The sequence below is a fragment of the Phascolarctos cinereus genome, unplaced genomic scaffold (genome assembly GCF_003287225.1).
Source record: "Phascolarctos cinereus isolate Bilbo 61053 unplaced genomic scaffold, phaCin_HiC Scaffold_9;HRSCAF=440, whole genome shotgun sequence".
Lineage (NCBI taxonomy): Eukaryota > Metazoa > Chordata > Mammalia > Diprotodontia > Phascolarctidae > Phascolarctos > Phascolarctos cinereus.
The window spans coordinates 199,768,688-199,794,927 of record NW_027556402.1 but is presented as its reverse complement, the minus strand read 5'-3'; the positions used below and the strand labels follow the sequence as shown (position 1 = coordinate 199,794,927).

General features: G+C 46.6%; 1 protein-coding gene across 1 annotated transcript; it reads right to left on the bottom strand.

The window, feature by feature from the left end:
- Positions 1-834: 834 nt before the first annotated feature.
- TMEM129 (transmembrane protein 129, E3 ubiquitin ligase) lies at positions 835-25,127 on the bottom strand. Its single transcript, XM_020992244.2, is given in 5 exon segments — positions 835-2,339; positions 9,973-10,132; positions 17,737-18,162; positions 18,164-18,209; positions 24,785-25,127. Coding segments are annotated over 5 exon segments (1,086 nt in total). The 5' UTR covers positions 24,990-25,127; the 3' UTR covers positions 835-2,090.
- Positions 25,128-26,240: the final 1,113 nt, after the last annotated feature.

The following is a 26,240-nucleotide window of genomic DNA, read 5'->3' as shown; positions in this document are numbered from 1 at the left end:
GTCATGGAGTCCCTAGGCATCACTGGTCACACTGAGTCTCTATGGTCCCTTTACATTCCAAGGCCATGATCCCATGACCTTGGTTCATATCTGGGTTCTGTCACTACCAACATAGCATGGGAGATTTAGAGCTGGGAGGGACCTGGAACTTCATCTAGTCCAAACCTCTCATTTTACAGATGAGGAGACGAGGCCCAGTGAGGAGAGTGACTTGTCTGAGGTCACCCAGCCAGGGAGCAGCACAATTGGGATTTAACTCCCAATCTAGGGCTATTGACACCATAAATGCCTCTGTCCTGTGTGATTGCAGACAAATCACTTCTCCCTGAGCCCGTGTGGCCCCTTGTAAAACAGAGCAAGGGGTTCAAAAGGTCATTCCTGGTTCTACAGCCTATGACCTCCCGTGGGCAAGAGTACGTTTCTTCCTCTTTGGTTCCTGTCAAAAAGCTCATCTCGAGTTCATAAACTGCTTTTTAAAAACTGTTAAGAAGTTTTGATTTTGTGTTTAATTAAATTTAAAACATCATAATTTATTAGTCACTTCAGATCCTTTTCAGACCAGGTGGGCCATGAGACCCAAGATCTCAAACAAAACAAACAAACCTAAGCTATTTATCTGAACCTCATTTTTCTCATATGTAAAAGAAATTGAACCAGATGACCTCACCTGACCCTTCCAGGGCTAAGATTAGAGTCTATTTCCTTCTCTATCTACCTACCTACCTGTATCTATCAATCCATCCGTCCATGTCCATCTGTCCATACAGCCATGGTCTACATTCACCCTCAGCTCAGGTCAGTGGGCAAGTAAGAAAGCAAACACAGAAAGCCACATGATTCCTACTTTTTATTGGAATGACAGTGTTCATATCTTTTATGCTAAGGGATCCTCTTTCAATTGCCCAACATGGTAAATGCTAGGAAAGAGGCCTAACAATCAAATGGATCTAACGTGGCTAGAAATACTGCATCCCCTGCAAAGAGTGGAAGAGCCTTCTTTGTATTTAGATGATGAAATTGATTGCTTTTTGTCCCAAAGTTGCAGGCTTTTTTTTTTATCTTACTTAGTCTTGTCCTTTAAAATACCTTTAAAAAAATTAAATACCTTTATGGTATAGACTTTTGTATTATAGATAATTAAGGTGCTTGCTCTTGTCCCTAACAGTTGTGCTGAGAAGTGACTTTAAAAACTGGTCAATCCAAAGCACTGAACTTTAGGACTGTAGTTTGGGGGTGGTATGGAAGAAATGGTTGCATTTAAAACTATGGTTACTGAAGCTGTGGAAACTGTATTTTGCTACAGAAGACTTAGCCCTCTTTCCTTTTACCTACAGTGGATTATCTAGCACAAAACACATGGGTGGGAGAGATAGGGAAAGAGAGGCAAGAGGAAGGGAGGTGCAGGGCTGGGACGGGACAGAGAGAGGTCAAATAAAACAGAAACTAGGATTAAACTACCCACTGAAATGATACCAATTTGACAAGTGCAGGCCTAGAAGCCATGCCTATCCTGTACATGTGTGTGGGCAGGTACAGGCGCAAAATGTGCATGAGGAAGTATATACTTGTATAAAGTATATAAAGTATATAATTTGCACATATATACTTGTGCAAAAATCATGAAGAATGAACTTTTAAAAACAGCTTCAGTAAAAGAAAGCTCAGTTCCTGTCAGGGACAGTGTCTGACTTGTTACTTAAAAAAAATAGCCCTTTGCTAGTCTAGTCACACAGAGGATGATGGGCAATTGCCCTGGAATCCTTCATTATGTATGAAGTGTGGAGAGAGAAAGAGGGTGGGGTGGGGTGGAGGCATCACCTCTTCATTCCAAAGTCTGGAAGTTAGAGCCTTGCCCAGCCTCTCCTCCCTCCCCTTGTCTGGGAACAAGGTGAAACAAACAGCCCCCTGAGAAGGGCTGGTGTTTGGAGGGCAAGGACAGGCCTGAGGAGTTTAGAGGGGAGAGGCCTGCCGAGCTTCCCAAACAGAAGGGGGATGGTGATACTGAGATGGGCCTTGGCCTGGAGTGCAGAGCTCACGAACAGCTCCCCGACCGGAGCCGACCGCAGGAGCACATCCCTGCTCGAGGACGGTCAGCGGATGATGCAAACATCCAGGATGCAGAATTTGGCCCTGCAGGTGGGGCAAGGCACTTGGCTAGACAGCCAGGTCTCCGGGTGCTGCTGGTCCTGACGGCTGGCGAACCACTTCCCCATGCAGGTCAGACACCACATGGGGCGGCAGTAACACTGCTGGCACTCACCCTCGTCTGACTCCTGACAGTTCTTCACCAGCTTAATGTTGGCACTTATCTGCATGCAGCCAATGCAAGGCTCCAGCTCCTTCCAAGGTATTGGGAAACAGGGGTGGGGGTTGGGGAAAGATGGGGACAAAAAAGGAAAAACTGTTAACTCCTTTTCTGGCTCTTTTTAGAAGACCTGTACAATTCAAGGCTTTTTTTCCTTAATTATCTAATGCAATTTGGTAAACAAGAATTAATTCCCAAGTGTGTGCAGGCTCCACCTAGAGGACACAGTTCAGGTAAGAACAATCACACCACCTCACTTTCCCACAGCGTCAGGAGGCGTTGGAAGGTTTGGGGATGGAGGCAGTAAAATGGCTGCGATCCTGATGATACGGATGAACAGAAACACTTAGAGAGGGAAGCTGAGCTGCTGGTCCTGGGACTAGTCACTGCCAGCGAGGGGATGACTCGCGCCCTCCAGAGGTCACAGTTGGGTGGGGGTTAAGGTATCAAACACACAGCATATCCATGTGAAGCCCTATGCATGTGAGGGCTCCGCTGACAAGGGCCATGAGGGAAGGCTTCTTGGGGAAGAATTTGATTTGGGCTTCAAAGGCCAGGTAGAAATTCAGCAAGGAGAGGGGGCATTGTAGAGCGTGCAAGAAGCAGAGGTGGGAAAATTCAGGGAGGCTCAGGGGATAAAGGGAGGCTGGAGAGGTCCCTGCAGGAGACACCCTGTGAGTGACAAGCAAGGAGCTTCAGCTTTATTTGGCAGGTAACAGGGTACTCCTGAAAAATGCTCACGAGACTGGCTTGCCTAGACTTTTACCACTGATTCTCCTGAATAGAAAAAAAAAAGATGGAAATAGGGCAAGGAAAGTTCTAATTGCAAAAAATCAATCCCTAGTCACCTCTGATTCTGCCCCTTTTCCCCTCTGCTTAGCACCTACTCCATCACTAAGCCAGCCTCTTAAGGGCAACTTCTCAATGACCACAATGGGCTGTCTCAGGGGGCTTCCTGCCTGCCAGCATTGTTATGCACCAAGGAAAAAGGCCTGCCACTTTCAGCACTGGCTGCCCACACTAACCTTCCTGGGAAGTCTCCCTGTAAGTCTGGGAATCACCAACTTCAACTAGGATTCCCAAGCAGGCCTCTGCTCTGCTCTGCCTTGTCCTTTCCACCCCACCTAGGGCTCTCTGAATCTTCGCAGACCTCCATGGTCTGGCTCGGCTCACATCTATGCTATCCAGTCTGGCCTGTGTTACTTAATTTACATGTGGCTCTCCCTTGACTTCCCACTGAGAACACAAGTTCCCCAAGGCCAAGGGCACTGTCTTACATTTCTTTTTGTGCTCTTAGCATTAAGTACAATAAATACTCAAGTATTGATTGACCATTTACTTCCTAGCTGTAGTAGGAGCTCAATAAATACTTGCTGAATTAAATTTAATTAAATCTATTTTTTCCAACCAATTTATCACTTGGTTCCTTGTAGCCACCTGCCCCGACTAAGACAAACCTAAGATTAGGAAAAGGAATTCCTCATGGTGCAAAAGAAGTAACACATTATTCAGGCTCGCTCAGAACCAATTAAAGGGGCAGCATATATTGTCTCCTGCTGGGCATCAATTTAAACCCAAATGAAAAACTCCACCTGCTTTATCCATCTGTACACACAGATACACACGCACACAAGCAAGGCTAGATTTTTAAAGCTCATTTTGGTGAGTACAAAAGTGACAAAGTCTATAATAAAGAAGGTCAGGAAGGCTGTTAATTTGAAATACTCAACTTAATTCAACTTGCTATTTGTTAAGCTCCTACTGTATAAAGAGCCCTCATGCTGGCTACAAGGGGAGATAGAGAGTTTTGATAATAACAGACATAGGGAACTGCAATACATAATACTACATGATGAAGGCACTGGAGCAGGGGGAGCATAGCATGGTGTGAAGTCCTCGAGGGCGGCTATGAAGAGGGGATGGGAGAGGTAGAATGGGGGAGGAAGGCTGCTCTGGGCAGGGAGTACAGGAGGGTCAAAGGGATGGTGGTGGGAGCATAGGGTGACTACGGGGACAAGTGAGCTTGGTTTTACTACATGGTACAGACCTTGGATGCAGCACAGGCCACAGCAGGGTTAGCAGACCCTGGAATACTGAGCCTAAGCTTTCCTACTGATAGATGTAACAGGAAACCACTAAATATCTGGACCAGATCCGTGTGTGTCAGCATGTCAGAGATGGACTGGAGTGGGGAGGAGATGGGAAAGGGAACACACAGAAGCACAGAGAGGATCAGAGGTCTGGAGCTGGAAGGGGCCCTCAAAGCCAGCTAGTCCAGATGAGGAAACTGAGACCCAGGCAGGAGAAGGGACTTGCTGAGGGTCACACTGGTATTAAGTGCTCTTTCCATGCTAGAAGCAGCAGCATTTGTCCAGGCTGGTAACAGAGGGCTGATGCCCAGGGATGGCAGTTTCCAAATCTGGTGGTTTACTGGGAGTGAGGAGCTGGGCGTGCCAGGGTAACCAAGAGGATGGAGTTCCACAGCTAAGCGGCACAGCGCTAAGAAAGGAGACCCCACACGTAAACACTCCACAGATCAGAGGGGCTGTAGAGGAATAGGGTGAAAAACCCCCTGGCCCCACACGGCAAACCTGAGCTCAGTGGCCACCAGCAGCACCGAGAAGATGGGCAGGGCCCATGACGTGGTCTGAAATGGATGTGGCCTCAGGCCGTCCTACCCAATGAGGCACTTCTTCAGGGCAGTCGCTTCCTTGGTGAAGACTGGATTGGGACCACAGGCAAGTTTTTGAAGCACTCTGTGCCTCAGTTTCCTCCTAGATAGCAGGGAGATGGGTCCTGATAGCTGTGCTCCGACCCTCTCAGGGGTGTTGTGAAACACCGAAGAAATGGCAGGTGTCACAGGTTTTCATTAAATGCTGAAGAAAAGAACTCTCTTGTGACCTGGGAGGGGAGTTTCCCTTCCATGGGGAGCTGAGGAGAGCAACATCCCCGAGAGTGGCTGTGAAGGAGACAAAGTATAGCCTTGTGGGCTGAAGGGGCGCCAAGGCCAGGGAGAGTTTTATAGGAGGAGATGTGGGCATGTTTGTGGGCAGCAGGGAGAGGGCAGGGATGATTGTGGGAGGTCAGCTGAAGAAGATGGGGGAATCAGGCCACAGGGTGGGGGGCTGACCTGGAGTAAAGAAAGAGAGTGGGTGTCACAGGGTTCTGCAATGTGGAGACGGGGAGAAGGGACAACTTGTGGCCAGCGGTGTCTGTTTTCTCAGCACACTATGAGGCAAGTTCCTTAGCTAAGAGGCTAGAAGGGCCATAGAAGGCTTGAGGAAAGAAGGGAAAATTGGGAAGAGCCTCACTGGAGGGTGGGACAGAGGATCAATGAGGAGGAGGAAAAGGACTGCCCTGCTGCTGTGAGGGCCCAGGGGACATCTCACAACATAAATGTGTAGTAGGTCCGGCCAGTGTGGGAGCGTGACTTCTGCAGCCAGGGAGGGTTTGAGAGATTTCAGAAGAGAAAAAGGTTTGCAAAGCCCTCTGTAGGGTTTGGGACAGAGCAGCAATTAGGGAGGGGAAATGAAGAATAGACATAGTGATAATTAAGATACAGGAATCACTGGAGACCTATCAGAAAAGCATGAGGATGTTCTCAAGATGAGCCAAGTGGGGAAAGTAATTCAGAAACAAGGGTTAGGAAACATAATGAAGTGTGATTGATGAAATGGATATACTTTGGCACTCAGAGAGGGTGTCATGATATTTCATGTCTAGCAAATAAAATCAAGGAGTTAACAAAAAAAGAATGTGACACATTTATCCCTGTCTCCTAAAAGAGAAGACACTTGAAATAGTTTTCCTGCTCTTACTGGTTTTGGGGTCATCTGCTGCTGAACTTTGGTGTGACTAAGAGATCCATACCCTCAGAGGCTCCTGAAGGGTACAGGGCTTTCAGGAAGCCAACAGGATTCAGGAGTTCAGAGACTACCCCTCCCTCCCAAACCATCGCCTTGAACTCTGTCCCTTACTTCCCTTAGACAGACTATAAATAATAACAGCTTTTCATTTTATTAGCACTTGAAGATTTACAAAAGTGCCTGCACTACAACAACTCTGGAAGGGAGGGCAATGCAAAGGTTTTATTATTCCCATTTTACAGAGGAGAAAACGGAGAGGGAGAGGGAGAGGAGGAGAGAGAGAGAGAGAGAGAGAGAGAGAGAGAGAGAGAGAGAGAGAGAGAGAGAGAGAAAGAGAAAGTAGCCTGGCTACACCCACACATCTAGGACGTATTTGAGCAGGATTCAAACCTCTGATTCCAATTCCAACATGCTGGTACCATGCTGACTCTCAAGTTTAAAAACATTCTCATATTCTAATAAATATAATTCAGTCTGAATCATCTTTAGGTTTGAAGCTGGCTGGGGCGTAGCAGAAGAAGTCAGGGACTACTCAAACCACCGGCACACATACAGCATGCTTTTATTAAGTGTTTACTGGGTGCCAGGCACTAGACCTCATGGTTGCCATTAGCTTTCCAAATTCCCCACCCGCCCAATATGAACAATCATCAACGTTCCCCATCCCACTGGACAAGTTCCCAAGAGGATCTCGTCTCTTTCATCTTGTTTAAAACACATCCCTGTTCAGTATCTCCAGGGACACCTACTAATATAGCACCAATAAAACTACTGCCAGAAGGAGGTATAATCAATAGCAAAGGGCCTGAATAATCCAGAAACTAGATACTCCTTTGTTCCATAACCAAAATTGCAATGGAAGTAATAACATGACTTCACCTCTCCACACTGCTTAAAGTTTTCCAAACTCTGTGTGTGTGTGTGTGTTTTATGGCCACCCTCGGGATAGGCAGTGCAAGTATTATTACGTCCCGTTTACAAAGGAGACAGCTGAGGTCAAGAGGGTGAAATTATTTGCCCACGGTCACCCAGCTGGTCAGCACTTGGCTGGAGATGTGGTTCTGGGGATGAGGACTGGGGTCAGGCCAGGGGCCTGCAGGGGGCAGAAGAGTGCCTGAGTTGTAGAGGGGATTGGGGGAGGGTACAGAAAGAGGAGAGAAGGCGGAGGTCAGAGCCTTGGGGAACCCACCCCTCATACAGGCTGGGAAAGGGGACGATCAGCCAGGAAGGGAGACTGACTGGAGCACTCTGTCAATAAAAAGATACCAAATATCTCCTGCTCACGCTCACTTGCTCGTTCTTTCTCCTTCTCCGTCTCTGTCTCTCTCCCAAGGCCTTTCTGCACAGAAAGTAACTTTTCTCTATCTACCGACTCCTTCCCTGCTGCCTTCACACAAGTCCAGATCTCTCCCCATCCTTTAAAAAAACAAACACAAAATCCTTCACTTGACCCTGCCAGGCCCTCAAGCTATGTCCTATGTCTCTTCACCACAAAATTCTAGGACAATCCTTCTACACTTGTTTCCACATCCTCACCTCCCATTCACCTCGCACCACCTGGCAGCCTGGCTTCCCAGCCCCCTCCCAGACCCACACTCATTCCTCCAAGGTTAGAGTCATCTCTTAAATGCTGACTCCAATGACCTTCCTCCATCCTCTCCTTTCTTACTGTCCCTGCTGACCCTCCTCCCCCATCCATCCTGGGTGCTCTCCTCTCAGACCTCCTCCTCCTCAGTCTCCTTCGTGGAATCACCATGCACTGAGTCCCAGCCCCTGTGTGTGGGTGTACTCCAGGCCTCACACCCACTCCCTCTTCCCTTCCCTTGGTGATCCTATCAGCTGCCAAGCTTTCAATCATCATCCCTCTGCAAATGCCTTGCCAGTCTCCATAGCTAGCCCTCCTCCCTCTCTTAAGCTGCAACTTACGATATCTATAACTTAACTTACATATCACCATCTACCTGCTGGACCTCTCCACCTGATGTTCCACAAGGATCCCAAACTCAACCTGTCTAAAACAGAAGTCATTCCCTTTCCTGTGGGCCTCTCCCTAACTTCCCCTGTTTCTGTCAAGGGCCCCCCAATCCTTCCTGTCACCCCATTTCACATCCCTCCCATTTCCTCACTCTTGTCAGCTCTACCACAACACTGCCTGCCCCTGCCCCTGTCCCCTTCTCTCTGCTCAGTTCGCCGTCTTCCTAATTCTGCCTCTTATTCCTGTTACCTGGATGAATGAAATCACATCCTAACTGGTCTCCTTCCTTCTAGTCTTTCTCTCCAATCCCTCTTCCAAACATGTGTCAAACTGAAACTCCTATAAACACAAGCCTGAGCATGTCACTGTCCTTCAGAAGCTCGATGGCCCCTCTTGTGTCAGGGACAAATGATAAATCCCTTTCTTTGCCGTGTAAAGCCCTTCACGTTCTGCTCCTGCAGCCTCTCCAGATTCATTTCATGTTACTCCTACTCAAGCACTCTCTGATCCAGCCGAGCTCTTACAGCCACTCTTCCCCACCAACCACTCCTCCACCCCAACGCCTTTCACACACGGGGCTGCCACGACTCTTTCTGGATCCCTAGCTTCTTTCAAGGCTCATCAGTTACCTCCTGCACAAGATCCTTCCTTAGAGGAAGCTGGGTGGTGCAGAGGACCCGGCGTCAGAAAGGTCTAAGTTCAAATCAGCCTCATTCAGGTCACTAGCTGTGACCTGAGTCACACAGGTTACTTAACCTCTGTCTCTCTCAGTTTTTTCATCTACAAAATGAGCATCATAACAGCACCTACCTCCCAGGGTTGTTGTATGGATCAGATGAGATATCTGTAAAGCACTCTGCAAATCCTGAAGCACTAGATAAATACTATTTGTTACTATTATTGTTGGTGGTGTTAACAAGTACCTTCCCATCCCCACCACTGCTGTTAACAGTGGACAGAACGCTCAACGTTGAGTCCTAACACCGACCTTCATCAAGTGTTGCCTCTGACAACTTACTAGCTATGTAGCCATGGGCTAATCACTTCACTTCTCTGACTCTGTTTCCTCATTTTCAAAATAGGGATAATATCTATAGCCCCCACCTCATATAGCACTGAACCTGGGGTCAGGAAGACCTGAGTTCAAATCCAGCCTCAGATACTGTATGAACCTGGGCAAATCACTTCACCACTGCCTGCCTCAGTTTCCTCAGTTGTACAACGAGGCTCATACTAGTACCTACCTCCCAGAGTGATTGTGAGGATCAAATGAGATATTTGTTGAGCACTTAATTTAAATTAAGGTCATGCAACTAAGTGGCCCTTTGGAAAAGTATGAAGTGTTCTTAAAATGAAGGAGCGTTATTACAAGTCAAGCCTTAAGTGAGACCTAGAAAACTTGCTGAAAACCTTAGAATGCTATGTAAAAGTTACTATTATTTTTCCTTTGTATCTGCTTATCTGTGTCCATATTATAGCCCTCCCATAGAACATTAGCTCCTTGAGGACACAGATTATTCCATTTTTGTCTCTTTATACCCATTTCCCTGGCCCAGGGGCTTGCATATGAGGAGGCACTTAGTAAATGCTTGTTGAATTCAAAGTATGGTTAGATTCTTAGCAATGCAAGGATCTAACACAATTCCAAAAGACTCATGATGGAAAATGCTGTCCACATCCCAAATAAGAAATATGGAGTCTGAATGCAGACTGAAGCATACTATTTTCTCTCTTTTTTTTTTTGTTTCTTCTCAATGAACCATAACCAGTGGTGCCCAGGGCTCTTGATTCCTACCTCAAAACCAAACTCTACTGCATTTACCTACCTGGTTGCTGGGAATAGAATAAGATGGGTTGATTTCCACCAAGGATGTAAATGTTTCCAGAAACAAGTCACCGAGGCTCTGGTGGATTACGACGTTGGCGGCATTGCGGATGGGGGCATGGAGTTTCTCACGAAGTTCACCGTACTCTGTAGAATTCAACCTGAATGAGAGATGAGAAAAGGAATATCATTTCCTCATTTTACCAGTCCTAGGATTTAGAGGCTGAAGGGGTCTTTGAGGTGGTCTAATCCAGTTTTCTCGTTTTACAGATGAGAAAACCAAGTCCCTGGGACTTAACAGACTTGCTGAGAATCGAGGCTAATAAATGCTAGAGCCAGAATTTGAACCCAGGTCCTCTGACTCCAAGTCCAGGGCCCTTCCCACCATATAACTTTGCCCTTGATGCAGAGGTTTAGTGAGGAAATGTCATTTACAATCATAAACTTTGTATTGTTCTTGGCCAAAGGTTCTGGCTTGGCTTGTAATAACGCTCCTTCATTTTGAAAACATTTCATACTTTTCCAAAGGGTCACTTAGTTGCATGACCTTGATTTAAACTAAGTGCTCAGCAAATATCTCATTTGATCCTCACAATAACTCTGGGAGGTAGGTGCTGGTACGATCCTCATTGTACAACTGACGAAACTGAGGCAGACAGTGGTGAAGTGATTTGCCCAGGGTCACATAGTATCCGAGGCTGGATTTGAACTCAGGTCTTCCTGACCCCAGGTTCAGTGCTATCTCAACTGCATCACACCTGACTTCAGACACAGCAATCTTGCCATGGTATTGGGCTATCTATCAATCAATCAATCAACATTCATTAAGTGCCTATTATATGCCAGAGGCAGCTAAGTGGCACAATGGATAAAGCACTGGGCTTGGCAACAGGAAGACTCATCTTCCCAAGTTCAAATCTGGCCTCAGACACTTGACACTTCCTAGCTGTGTGACCCTGGGCAAGTCACGTAACCCTGCCTGCCTCAGTTTCCTCATCTGTAAAATAAGCTGAAGAAGGTAAGAGCAAACCATTTCAGTATCTGCCAAGAAAGCCTTGAAGACTTGAAGCCAGGAAGCAGAGTAGGAGGGAGAGCATTCCATGTCTGGGGGACAGCCAGAAGAAATGCCAGAGCCCCGGGATGAGAGTGTCCTGTCTGGGAAAGAGCCAAGTGTCACTGGATGGAAGAGTATGTGTGTAGGGAAGAGGGGGAAGCGTAAGGGGTAAGAAGACTGGCAAGGTGGAAGGCAGGCCAGCTCCCTGAGCCTGGAGTGGTCTGCGAGTCCAGGAGGCAGTCCCTTATACTGTCATGCAACTCTGACTGGTAGAAAGTTCTTCCTCACACACCCCTTCCTCCTTTTCTCTTTCCCTGTTCATTCTAGCTTTGCTCTCTGGGACCAAACAGACCAAACTAAATCCCCTATACACACATTGGCCCTTCAGATACTAAAAAATCTTGGACTGCACTAAGGTTGTATAGGGTACCTTCTATTCCAGATTCTACCTTACAGTGCTATTAAAAGTCTGTTACCACCATCTTTACAGTCCTATCCTGTACGTGATGGTATCGTGGAAAAAGCATTAGACTTGGTATCATGGGAGACTGGGTCCAAACTTGGCTGGTTCTGTGCCCATGGACAAGGCACTTATCCTTTCTCATCTATACAAAATAGAGACAACACTTGCAATAATTCCTTGCAAGGTTATGATGAAAATGTTTCACAAATTTCAAAGTGTCTTATAAATGTAAGTTATTGTGATGATCGTTATTATGATGTCATCTGTTGAGGTCAGAGATATAACCTCCCTTATTCTGGATCCCTTCATCATCTCAGATGAGAATAAAAATACATTGTTGGATACTTGTCTTTTTGTTTTCTGGGAGAATAATTCATTCTGAGGTAGAACAAAAGTGACAGGAGGTAGCTTGTGGCTTAAAAAAAATTCTTTCTAGATTTGTGAGAAGCCATCGGTTATCAGCTGTGTTCTAAATTGGATGAGACAGAACAAATGGACTGAGGGACACACACTTGGCTTAGAGGATGAAGATGTGTTTGAGGAAATGAGCTGGTGAGAATTATTCTGATTTCACAGGTAACAGCCTTTAAATCAGACTACAGGAGAAAAAAAGCTCTCTCTGCAGGCCCTGATGGATTTCGCCAGGCCTCATGGCTTCCCTGAGCACCTGTTTTTACTAATTCATGGTGCAGCGATAAGGGAAGGATGTTTATAACCAAGACCTACAAGAGTGTTAGAGCTGAGAGCAGCTACAATGAACTTTTAATCTTCACCCAAGCAAATGAAAATGCATCTAGCATTCTTTAAACACAGTATTTTCAACAGACCACTCTTTTAAAAAGAGTATTTGTTTTTTTAAAAGCTTTATTGATTTTGTTTTTCAAACAATCATTTCTCAACAAACACACCAATCTTTCACTGATTCTTCCCTTGTAGCAAGTTAAACAAACTCGACCCTGAGTCAGCTGCATCTGAGAACACATGCAACATTCCCTACCAATAGATTCCCACTTCTCCACCAAGAGGAAGTGAGGGTCAGCACAGCACTTTAGTTGAGGGATCGAGGGGCAGGATTGGGGGAGGCAAAAAACATGTTAACATGGTATTGAGCCCCAGGGAAGGCCCTGGAGCGCACCTCATTCCATGCCCCCATTGTCTTTTTAATGAGGTAGGTGCAGTAATAACAGGTTAGCTAGGTGACCCTGAACAAGTCCCTTCCCACCTCTGTCCTTTGGTTGTTAGTCAAGTGACTGAGTCTTCGGCCTCACTTCTGCTCCTAATTCCCTGTATGAACTTCAGCAAGTCTCTCCCCTATTGGGGGCCTTATTTTTCCCTAATGGTGAAAGGGGAAGTTGGACTTTGTGATTTTTCAGGTCCCTCCATGCTCTGACATTCTGGTTCCATGTTCTAAGTCCCTCCTTGCTCTGACATTCCAAGTTCTATGTTCTAAGTCCTTCCCTGCTCTGACATTCCATGGTCTATGTTCTAAGTCCCTCCTTACTCTGACATTCCAAGTTCTATGTTCTAAATCCTTCCCTGCTCTGACATTCCATGGTCTATGTCCTAAGTCACCCCTTGTTCTGACGTTCCAAGGAAGGTACCAGCTCTGACAATCCACGGTCTGTTCCCAGGATCCTTTCAGCTCCAATGTCCTGGGATTCTAGCTATCTCCACACCATGAAGGTGGAAACAGGAAGAGCGTCAGAGGCTCCCTGAGAAGCCCCACTCAGATGGCAGAGTCCAGAGCCAGTCTTTATTAGGGCAATAGATTTCTAGGAACGTGGCCAAAACAACGACATCCATACCGTTACCTGCCGTGTTAGGGAATTAAAATGAGGCTGCCTATCTTGATCCTTGGGGGAATGAGTACCAAATATACACGTTAGTCTTGCTAAGTGCTGCATCTGTTACAGTCACTGAATGCCACAACATAGCATGCCTGTGCTGAGAGGGCAGGGCCCCTGCAGACCATTTAGACCAAGCTCCTTATTTTATGGAGGAGAAAATTGAGGCCCCAAGAGAGGACGCACCTTGCTCAGAGCCTTAAAGCAAGTTATTAGCAAAGTGGGAACTGGAACCCTGGTCTCTTGAGGAGATTCTGTCCACGTTACTGTTAGTATTCTGGCAGCCAGAATTCTGGTCATTGATGGGACAGCTCACTGGTCCACATCAGGAAGGCATGTGCTTGGGAGGGTCACTCAGTGGCAGAAGAGCTGGGATGTAGTAGGCAGAGTTCCTGGGGACAGTGGGGGCTCTTAACTTTTTCTGTCACCAACCCCTTGGGCGGTCCGGTGAAATCTATGGAAGTCTTCTCAGAATAATATTGTAATGTCTACATTTGTAGGTGAAGGAAATGCTAAATTTCAGTTAGAGGTAAGCACAAATAAAGATGCACTTTTTTTCCCCTCTATCCACTTTCTTACACTCACCTGAAATCTCTCTGTGGGCCCTTTGGGAGATTTGTGGACCATAGGTTAAGACCCCCTGGCATAAAGCCAAGAGTCTATTCCGTGAAGGTTTATCCCTTTTACTCTGCATTTTATTTTTCTACAGAAAAAGCTCAACTGGTTTGCAAGGGTGGTGTCTATATTTAGAGAGACTCCCCTGGTATCACAGGTACTTAACTGAGCCTCCTAGGAGGGCTCAGGTGGTGAGGGGCCCTCACTCAAGGGTGAACAGAAGGAAAGGAGGATGTTGATACTGGTGACGAGAAAGCTCAGGGTGGCCATGACATAGAAGGAACAGGAGCCTTATTGGGTATGGCCTGAGGGTAGAACTTGGGAGCCAGCTGCAGAGGTGGATTTTGGCTCCTAACAATGGATACCACCCCAAAATGGAAGTGCTGCCTTAGGAGGGCTCCTAGCAGGGAGTATGTGACTCCACGTTGGGGATAGTGTAAAGAGGATTCCAAGTTAGGATTACTTCAGGGCCATTAACCTGGCTTTGTGAACTTGTGTGCATATTTATTTCTATTTTGTTAACTGTATTTTAATAGGACAGATTCTCTTTAGAATTCTGTGGAATTTATTTTATGCATCTAAGCTGTGATTCAGAAAAGGGGTCCAGGGATTTCAGCAGATACCCAAAAGGTAAAGAACCTCTGGAGGAGATGATCCCTGGGAGTCTGATTCTGTTATCTGCAATGTCCAGGGTCCTGTTCTAGGGAACACAGACCACAAGATTCCTGCCCTCGCTAAGCTCAGTCTAACGGGACAGATGACACCTGAGAAGAACATAAGGAACTGAATGGGTCACAGGCAGCTTGGTGAAATGGATATAGAGCTCCAAGTCCAAAGCCAGCCTCAGATAGTTCCTATCTGGGTCACCTTGGGCAAGTCACTTAACCTGTTTGCCTCAATCTCCTCAACTGCAAAATGGGAATAATAATTGCACCTACCACCAGGGCTGTTGTGAGAATTAAACAAGCTAATCCTTGGAAAGTGCTTAGCACAGGGCCAGACACACAGGAGGCGCTATCACAGTCAGTGCTGGAGGAATCCAGGGGGTATCAGGGGATCATTTCTTGGGAGGTGAGCCCTACTCACTCTGGCAGGCAGAACTGGAGAGAGGAGGAGGGCCTTCTACATGTGGGAGAACAACAGAAGTGAAGGTGAAAACGAGTCTGGTGGGAGCAGCGCCCTGTGTCTGGAGCATCACTGAGCACCACTGAGTACCTCCCGCCCTTCTGCCCAGCCCCAGCTCAAACACCACCTGGAGCCTGGAGCCTTTGGAGCCCCCAGAGCTCAGGAGATGTCTCCCCTCACGGAATCTTTGGAGCTCCTGATTTTTCTATCTTACAGCACCCTCGTACTTGCCTTGCGCTTGTCATGGCTGTTGAGCCTCCTGAAGTTTGGGAGTGCTCTCTCTGAGGCCTCATCGTGGCTGTGGGACTCCCAGGTTTGTTTGTGGTTTTTTTTGTTTCTTAGGCAACTGGGGTTAAGTGACTTGCCCAGGGTCACACAGCTAGTTAAGTGTCAAGTGTTTGGTCTGAGGCCAGATTTGAACTCAGGTCCTCCTGACTTCAGGGCCGGTGCTCTATCCAGCTGCCCCTGAATCGCAGCTTTTTAACGGTCTTGTGACACCATGCCTAGCTGGGAGGGCTTGGTGCCTTGGCCGGCTACAGACCACAGACCAAGCAACCGTCCTGCCATGATCTGACTGGGTTAACTGAGTGCGGAAAAAAGTTCATCCCCACCATGACCCATGAGGCCCAGCAATGAGCCAATAACATGCCAGGAGTTTCCCATCGTGTACCATGACACCTGGGATGGTGTTTTATTGAAGATTTTTTAAAAAAATGAATAATATACATGGTTTTGTGTAGCATACAAAGTATACTAAGTACATAATTAGTATGTGCAAATAAGTGGGTGCAAAATTAATAAAACTGGCCTCTGACCCACAAAAGTGTGAACAACAGACCCTGAACTCAAAGAACTCAACAGAAAGGGAAAAAGTAAACATGTGGGTGGGTCTCCACATTCTCCCACACCATGTACCACAGGGGTCCTGGAAGGGAGGGATTATCACTGTCCTACTCCCTCTGTAGAGGGAGTTTGCAGGTCTGTTTTCTAGGCAGTTTCATTTGCTGCAGATCACTCTCACTCCTTAGGATGGCTGCCCTAATGGGAGAGGGGGGAACTAGCTGCGTGACTATAGGCAAGTTACTTAATTTCTCTGAACCTCAGTTTCCTCATCTGTAAAATGGGCTTTAAAAATGCCTGCTGTGCTCTGCAGACTTTAAAGTGCTTTATAAATACGGGTGTGTCGCAAACATTTAACAACTGGCTTTCTGGAGAAGAAAGTACACACGATGTACCTTTTTCTTTTTTTCGGTGGCAATTAGGGTTAAGTTGCCCAGAGTCACACAGCTTAGTGAGTGTTATGTGTCTGAGGCTGGATTTGAACTGAGGTCCTGAAGGACCCGACTCCCCCTTACACGATGTACTTTTAAGTTTAATCTACATTATTAACATTTTCTTTTGTTTGTTTGTTTGTTTTTGTCTAGGTAACGGGGTTAAGTGACTTGCCCAGGGTCACACAGCTAGCAAGTATTATGTGTCTGAGGCTGGATTTGAACTCAGATCCTCCTGACTCCAGGGCTGGTGCTCTATCCACTGCGCCACCTAGCTGCCCCCATTATTAACATTTTCTCCACCCTTTTTTAAAGTCTAGGTGGTCTAGAAAATTAACAAAACAATAACCAAACCTTGATTTGCACTATTGGCTGAAATGCACTGTGGAAAGGGCAGTTAAGTGGCACAGTGGATAAAGCACCAGGCCTGGAGTCAGGAAGACCTGAGTTCAAATCTGGCCTCAGACACTTACTAGCTGTGTGGACCCTGGGCAAGTCGTTGTTTGCCTCAGTTTCCTCATCTGTAAAATGAGCTGGAGAAGGAAACGGCAAACTGTTCCAGTGTCTCTGCCAGGAAAACCCCAAATGGGGTCACGGACAGTTGGACATGACTAAACAACAACAGCAAAAATGTTATTATTATCATTACAATCAAGGCAGGTTCTGTAGGTGAGTCAGCAGCAGGAAGCTGGCCAGCGGGCGATCAGAAGCCCAGGGGAGGCAGAACAGGGAGCCAATTCAATGGGCCTAAGGGCAGGTAATGTAATCTTTCTGAACCTTAGTCTCCTCCTCCTCCTCCCCCTCTGTAAAAGGGGCACAAGGACACCTACACTGCTGACCTCACAGGGCTCTTGTTGAGAAAACATTTTCCAAGCGCCCTAGGTACGTGCGTCAGTCAGTCAACCAGCACTGATGAAGTAGCTACTACACGCCAGGCGCCGTGCTGAGGGCTGGAGTTGAGAAAGTGCGATGATATACACTGGTGCAACATGCCCCCTGCAGATGAATCACAAATCTTTCAAAGTGCTAAAGAATTCCAGTCACTTTAAAAGAAATTCAGAACCAATTTGGGGCCTCGACGATCTTCTCATAAACTAAATTTGCTCATGGTTTCTGAGCAGGCTGAATCAGAGCCAAGCTCAACCCGACACCCCAATCGATTTCATCTGAAAAATGAAAGAGATCAGATTTGTGTGGCTTGTCCCCAGAGGCCAGAGCACAAACCAGAAGCTGCAGAGAGACATGAGGAGAATCAGACTGTAGGTTTCCCTACAAGTGCTGCCTTGGGAAGCAGGGAATCAATTCTCCACCACACGGTCTCCAAGCAGAGGCCGGGTTAGCACCTGTCAGGCGTGGAGCCTCTACAATTCCACAACGAAGAAAATTTGCTTACCGAATGTCAAAGGCTTTGACGAGAGGATTGATGCTGGCCACTCGGATGGTGAGAAACTGGACAGGCAGATTGGAGTCTGGCGAGAGCTCGTGCTGGCGTGACTCTGTCACTGTCAGGTGGATGTCCTGCTGTTGAGCCACGTGGATGTGATAGGTGGTCACCTTCATCACCCAGGTGTCGGTCACAATCACCCGGGCGCCCAGAGCCCCCGTGGCAAACTTGTCAATGCGGCGGAACTCTGTGTTGATGGAGGAGGCCACCGCTCGCCACCCTGACTGTGGGAGGGCATGGAGCGCCAGAGTCCGGGCTAGTGGGTGGCGCTCCCACCTGTTCCGGGACCAGTAGTAAGCGATGGTGCAGGTGACGGTGGGGAAGGAGACTGAAAGTAGAAGGAACACCTTCCAGCCTTCGGGGCTGGTTGAAATAATACAGTTGCTTTTCGGCTGCCGCGAAGCACATGCCAAGGTAGTACCCTACAAAGGGCAAACAAAGATTCTGCTCTTAAGATACAAGGGGCAAAAGTGTCCCCATAGCCTTGTAAGGCCTCTGCTTGTACAGGACCCACAAACGTGCACTTCCTTTCTCTCTGGCTCTGCAGGAGGCTCCAATACTTTCAATAATTCAATTCACATATTTACTACATGCCTCCAGGGAGTGCGGAAGGAGATCAAAGACTGTAGAGGACGTACTATCTGCTTCTCAAGAAGTTCACAATCTGATGGACAATAGGATTAGGTGTCCAAATGAGTGTTTCTGAGCGTGCTTTATTACTGTTATTGTGATTAATAATAGCAATAATAATGATGATGATAATGATAATCCTCCACTAAAGACACAGGATCATTAATAAAGAGTTGGAAAGAACCACAGATGGCATCTAATGCAACTCCCCCATTTCGCAGATAGGGAAACCAAGGCACAGAGAGGTCTGGAGGCTTGCCCAAGCTCACACAGTACTAAGGGCAGAGCTAGGATTCAAAGCTGGGTCATGTGACTCCAAACCCAGCACTCTTTCTGCCTTTGGGCTTCTCTAAGTCCTCCTAATGATGTGGCACCGAGGTGCTCCTGGAGCATGAAAGGCCATGGAACAGTGTCATACTCCAGCACGTTTAAGCTGGGAAGACTGCAAAGCCTGGCCAGACCACAACAGGCTGTCAGCAGGTCACTGAAGGTATCAGTAGGCAGCTGCAAGAATGTTTTGGCCAGGGGCAGCTAGGTGGTGCAGTGGATAGAGCACCGGCCCTGGAGTCAGAAGGACCTGAGTTCAAATCCGGCCTGCGACACTGGACACTAGATGTGTGACCCTAGGCAATTCACTTACCCCCAAATGCCTCACCAGAAAAAAAAATGTTTTGGCCACATCAATTCTTTTTTTGGTGTTCTCTCACTTCATAGTACTTTATTTTTTCCAATTACATGTAAACACAGTTTTCAACATTCACTTTTATAAGATTTTAAGTTCCAAATTTTTTTCTCCCTCACTCTTGCCCCCCACAGCAAGCAATCTGATATAGACTATACACGTAGAATCATATTAAACATATTTTCACATTAGTCATGTTGTGAAAGAATCAGAACAAAAAGGAAAAACCACAAGAAAGAAGGGGAAAAAAGAGCAAATAGTATGCTTCTATCTGCATTCAAATTCCATAGCTCTTTCTTTGGCTATGGATAGCAGTTTCCATTATGAATCTTTTGGAATTGTCTTAGATCATTGTATTGCTGAGAAGTCTATCAAAGTTGGTCATCGCACAATGTTGCTGTTACTGTGTACAATGTTCTCCTGGTTCTGCTCACTTCATTCTGCATCAGTCCATACAAGTCTTTCCAGGTTTTTCTGAAATCTGCCTGCTCATCATTTCTTATAGCACAATAGTAGCCCATTACATTCACATACTTCAACTTATTCAGCCATTCCCCAATTGATGGGCATCCCCTCAAGTTCCAATTCTTTCTCACCACAAAAAGATCTGTTATAAATATTTTTGTACACGCCACATCAATTCTAAAGATGGCCTACTAAATCAAAGATCTGTACAGGTGAGAGAGGGGTCACTGTGACCAAAAAAAGATCTTAGAAAACTGAAGCACTGATATGAATAAGCATTAATATTAATTTTTGTTATGGCAGTTCTTAATTTTCAGAGCCCTTTAACAAGAGGCCCTTTGAGGTCCCGGAAAGGCCAGAGGTTTGTCGATGTGACTATAAGTGATCACCAGCACTACTGCTGTGTTATAAGGGAGTGGAAAGAGCCCTTAATTGGAATCCCCGGTTCTAGCTGGAGCTTTGACTTTTTAGTATCTGTGTGATCTTGGCCCAAGTGATGTTACTATCTGAGCAGCAATTTCTTCATCTATAAAATAAGGACAATCCCTGCTTACCCGTACACTGTCTATTCTCCTGGCTCACTTTTTTTTTTTGGTTTGAATCTGTAATTTCATCAGCACTGGGACCTCCCTCTTATAGAAAGTGCCTCCCTGGATGCAGACTAGTAGCAGTATGGTGCTGTGGGGAGAGGGGTCTAGACTCAGAGTCAACAAGACTAGGATTCAAATCCCAGATCAGACGCTTGAAGGAGTGCGCCGGTGTTAAGCCCTGGCTACAGGTCACCCTTTGTGCTAACGGCCGGGGAGTCAGATACAAAAGCAAAAACAGTCTCTGCCTATAAGACGCTTACACGCCAACGAGGAAAAGAACAAACGCTGGCAATCTGTAGACAAACAAAGCTACAAGGATGGTGAGCAGGGTCAGGGAACAGACTGGCACGTCTCATCCTGAAACAAGAGCAGCGTTGATTTAATCGTGGCGCGAGGCTCTGGGACAGATGGGAGCAAGGAAGGCTGAGGAAGCCTGCAGGGTGGGACAGAGGTCACTGGTGCTCTGGAGGACATGGTCATAGAGGAGGTCCATTTGAGTTACGGGACTCTGGGCGTTCCCTCCCCACTCTGGGCCTACTTTCCAATGACTGCATTAGCTTCTAAAGAGACTTGGAGCCCTAAATCTATGAACTTATGAACTCAATTGAACTGAGTTCAACAAGTGACTACCAGGAACAAGGAACTGTGCTGGTGCCTGGAAATACAAAGATAAAAAAGAAACCGTTCCCTCCTCCAGGGGCTCATGTACCTGTAGGTAAGTAAGTACAAAATGCATTCACATATGGCGGAAAGCACTAGCAATAGTAATATGAAGGAGAGGGTGTGTGTGTGTGTGTGTGTGTGTGTGCACTAGCACTTCCAGTGCCCCTCCTAGGGATCGAGATGAAGGGAGCATAGGTTTAGCAAGGTGGATAGATTTTGCAAAGGCCCAATGGAGATGAGACATGGCATGTTGTATTTAAGGAAAAGCAAGCAGACGGCTTTGATTGGACTGTAGCTTATATGAAGGACAGTAATGTGTTAAGTTTGGAAAGGTGGTTCACAGTCAAACTGCAAAGGGTTTTAAATGTCCAAGAAGGGGGGCTGCTATTTTATCTTAGAGGCAACAGGGAGCCCCTGAAGCTTCTTGAGCATGGGTAATTGTCTTGCTTGTAATTCTGTCTTAAAGACTTGATGAGGGCATGAAGAAGAGAGATTACTCGAAGAGTACAGGGTTACACAGATGCTGTGACATTCTTCTGCTGTCTCCACTGTGGCCTCCTGACCACCCACCTACCTCACATCACACAGCTGGTATCACTGGTAGCTCGTAAACCCAGGTCATCCACTCCAGGGATTCTTCAACTTTTTCCACTCACGCCCCCTTCAGCGCTTCTTCAACTGTGGGTCTTGACCCTAGAAGTGCTGCCCAATGCCTATCCACTGGCTTACTGTGAGAATCAAATGGAATCACGTCTGTCTTTTAAGTGTTACATAAAAATTCAACTCAATTTTACTACTATTAGTTAAGAATCTACCATGGGGAAAGCCCTAGGCTCCGTGCTGGGGAGCGGGGATCAAAGATGAAAAAGAACACAGGCTCTACCCTCAAGAAACTTACAACCTAACAGAGAGGATAGGACACATGAACAAATAAGTGCGGTACAAGGGAGAATGGGACATGGCAAAGGGGAGAGCCAGACAAACAGAAGACAAGAGGAGGAAGAGACCACTTTCCTTGTGGTGGGAAGTGATGCCTGAGCTGAGTCTTTAAGTTATGCTTTTAACATCTGCTCTCTCTGAACCTGACAGATATAACGAAAATGTTTGTTTCCATAAAATAAAGCTGGTCTTATCTTATTTTGCTGATAGAAGTTAGTAAGCTCGACAAAGATTAAGCCTTTCTTAGAGTGCGCATGCTTAACAGGCTTATAAATATGAACTTCTCCATCTCCAAGAGGGGCTAAGAAGCCATTGCCTGAACATGGGATGTATGAAGAAGGAATCGAGGAATAGATGTGTAATAGGAGTACTGGAAAGTTGTACACTCTGGAGTACTCAATCAATGAGGAAACAGAGGAGGGACTTTGCACGCTGGGAGTAGAGCTAAAAAGTGGACTCGTGCTTTGGTACAATGTATCCTAGTCCACAGGACCCCCGAAGGTAACTGCGTAATCAACTGGCCTTTTAACTTCATCCTTCCTAAATCCGAATGAGTTACTTCTCACAGTACCTGAACCTTCTTAAATTTTGGCTCTACCCAGCTAAGAGTGCTTCTCAAAGATCTTCTTTAATCCCCCTTCCCCTACCCCCATCAAACCTCTTAACTGGAATAATTTTCATTTGTGGAGTCTTTCCAAGCGTTAATTTTTTTTGTTCCCTTCCCCATTTCTTTTCCCATCTAAGTTATTCTCCAAGAGATTGCTTCCTTTTTACAGGCTCTACATCTACATGTTCATTCTGTATTCTCTTCTTAGTGGCACAGCTTCTAGGAGATAAAAGTTTTTCTCCCTCCTGTGTCCCATCCCTCTATTAATTAGTACATTGGCAGACTATGCTTATTCCTTCCTTCTCCCTCTTCTTCTTTAATTGCTACACTTGTTTTTGATGGACATTGTTCTGGAAGAGGCAGCAATTTGCTGTTGGAATCACTTTCTATCCTGAACCATTAAGTTCCCTCCCTTACCGTAGCACTTACCCTCCTAGAGATAGTAAGGATAGCCTGTCTCTAGCTCTAGGTAATCCTTTTCCAGCCTGGGCATATTGTAACTTTTAGATTCTTTTTTTTAAAAATGTAAATCTTATTTTGACTCAGCTTCCCTTGACAAGTACATATATTCAACAAAATGAACAAGCACATAAGAAATGAAAACAAGAAACTGAGGGGATGCCCATCAATTGGGGAATGGATGAACAAACTGTGATATATGATTGTGATGGAATACTATTGTGCTATAAGAAATGACAAGCAGGATGCTTTCTGAAAAACCTGGGAAGACTTACATGAGCTGATGCAAAGTGAAGTGAAAACATTGTACACAGTAACAGCAATACTGTATGATGATCAACTGTGAATGATTTTGATTAATACAATGATCCAAGACAATTCTGAAAGACTTATGATGAAATATACTGCCCACCTCCAGAGAAAGAACTGATGTAGTCTGAATGCAAGTTGAAGCATCATTTTTAAAAATTTATTTTTCTTTTTGTTTTGCAACAAGGCTAACATGGAAATATGTTTTGCATGATTCCACATGTAAAATGGACATCACATTTTTTTGCCTTCATAATGGATGAGGAAGATGTGGGAGGAGGGAAATAATTTGAAACTCAAAATTTAAAAAAAAATCAGTGTTAAGAATAATACATGTTTGAAAAATAGAAGTGAAAATAAGAAAAAGGAGCTTATGCTGAGGCAAACAAGGCCTCATAGATTATCATACCTGTGATACAGTAGCAAGAGCCCTGCACCTAGAATCAAGAAGATCTGAGTTCAAATTCAGCCTCAGACAGGTACTAGCCGTGTGGCCACAAGCAAGTCTCTTAATCTGTCTTCCTTAATTTCCTTCAATATAAAATGAGGATAATAATAGCACCTACCTCTCAGGGTTGTCGTGCAGATAATACAAGATTCACAAGCTCTGCAAACCCTGAAGTACTATATAAAAGCTACTTATTATTACTGCTGATTGTTAAGTCCATCCCCAGAAATCTACACATCAACTTTATTTTTTATATATTTTGTTCTAACACATAAGTCACTTCCAGTAATAAATAACATCCGGTGTTATTATCCGGTAATAACTAACAAAAAACACAGTCAAGCCAAGCCACAATATAGTGATTCTGACTATATAATTCACTTCTGGTTTACAGCTTTTTTTTTTTAAATAGAAAGAAGTGTATTTGGAGTTTGGTAATTTGGAACCAAAACTGTCCATCATGTTTATCTATCGTTTTGTTGCCTTCATGGCCTTTATTTTATATCTGTATCCTTTCCTTCTCAAATTAATCATAAACTCTTTCAGGGGAAGGGGATTTGTGATACTGTTATTTTTCTCAGTAGCCTTGCACAAAACAGTAACATTATAAATGCTGGTTCACTGGAAGTGAAGAGTTAACAAAGGCACGGAAGTAGGTGCCTAAAAAAATATTTGTTGACTGTTTCATAGGGTTTATTTATTTACCGCTGGAAGGGCAGAGAGGGCCCCCTCCCTTCCCCTCTGCCCCGGCTTCCTTCAAGCCCACCCACCCCATTCTGCAGGGAGCCCTTCCCCGGCCTGTTCCTCGGTGGGCTGGACCCTGGATAGCCCCCGGGATTCCTCTGGCCGCACTGGCCGGCGGGCTCTTCCCCACTGCACAGACGCACCTGGAGGCCTTTCGAGCCCGCACCCCCGGCACTCCCCAGCAGTCTGCACTGCCCGTCTGGCAGGCACCCGCCCCTTCAGGCTAACCCTGGGGAGGGGGCTTCCTTGGGTCTCCCCAGGCTCTCTCCGCGCCCCCCGGGTTCGCCCGGCCCAGGGCCCCGGATGCGAATGCGGGGTCCCAGAGCGGGGGTGAGGGGTGCCCCCGGGGTAGGGGGCATCTCAGAAGGCCTCCAGGAACCGACGAGGAAACTGCGTCGGGGGGAGTGGGAGGGTCTTGCCCGCCCCCAGGCTCCCCCACCCCCGCTCCCAGCCTCACTCACCCAGCGGCAGCAGCGAGTGGACCAGCATGGTGACCGTGGTCCTGCGCAGGTGGTACTGGACGAAGGCCACGTCCTCGATGCCCAGCCAGCCGGACAGCAGGTTCTGCACGGTCAGCCCCGCCGAGTGGAACTCGTTGGGCGTGAAGACGAAGCAGACGGAGAACACGATGTACGCCAGGGTGAAGGTCACCTCGGGGCTGTCCATGCTGGTCCGCCGGGCGCCGTCAGGCCGCCCAAGTAGGCAGCCCAGCCCGGCAGGATGCCGAGGGTCCGCCTGGAGCGTCGGCGGAACGAAGCCGGAGAAGCCGCGGCGCCCGGCCCCGCCCCCGCCCTGGGCCGGAGGTACTTCCTTTCCCTGGTGTCGGAGGCCGCGGGGGCGTCTGGGAAATGTAGTTTCCAAAAACGTGTCCTCCTCCCCTTCTGTCCTGGCTGCGTCCGCTGGAGGTGTCACCGCGGCTGTGCCTTGGGACGCCCGGCTCCGCTGACTCTCTGTGCTGGACTCATTAACGGGCACTTGGGGTGGAGGGATAGGGTGTCTGTCTGCTAGCCCCAGTGTTTGCGTTAGATAGCCCCAACATTACCCAATGGTCTTATACAAAGACGAGCGCGATCCTTTAACCATTTATCATCAAGACTCCCGCAAAAAAAACGAGGGAACGGTCTCTTCAGTTCTAATAGCAGCCCCCTTCTTCTACAAGGGAGGAACCAGAGGCCCCAATATTTAAGGGACGGTCCCACCTGGAGCACAGCCAGGACTGATTAGATCTAAGGCTCTGTCCTCCACAGCAAGCCACCTCGCCTTCTCTGTCTTCGTCATCGGGTAGCCTTAAAGAAAGGGCTACCCCAATTTTAAAGAGGGTGAGTGTGTATATACACACACATATGTTTAAATATCCCACAATATAGCTTATTGATTTTTTTAAAAAGTTTTTGGGCTAGGCAATGGGGTTAAGTGACTTGCCTAGGGTCACACAGCTAGTGAGTGTTATGTGTCTGAGGTCGCATTTGGTCTCAGGTCCGCCACACTCCAAAGCCGGTGCTCTATCCCATTGCGCCACCTAGCTGCCCCTTTATTGATCGTTAACAGATGGGAAACATCCTTCAACTTCGACAATATGGAACTAAAATTGAACCTTATATTCATTTGACCAGAGTTTTGTTGAATACCAATATTGTCTTTAGCTACATTGTTGCAATTATATATCGTTCTTTTGTCTCTTCTTTCTGTCACATCATACAGTCTACTCATGGGATAATTTTCATTACCACTTTATCAGATGTTAAAAGGGAAGAGTTTTCTCTGTTAAGACTATGCCTCTAGATTCCCATCCCTTCCTTCTCTCTCTCCTCCCCTCTCCCCTCCCTTTTTCCCCCCCTCTTCTTCCTCCTTCTACCCAATGGATATCTATGTTGGTTCCAGTTCTCGTTACCATAAAAAGCGCTGCTGTAATCATTA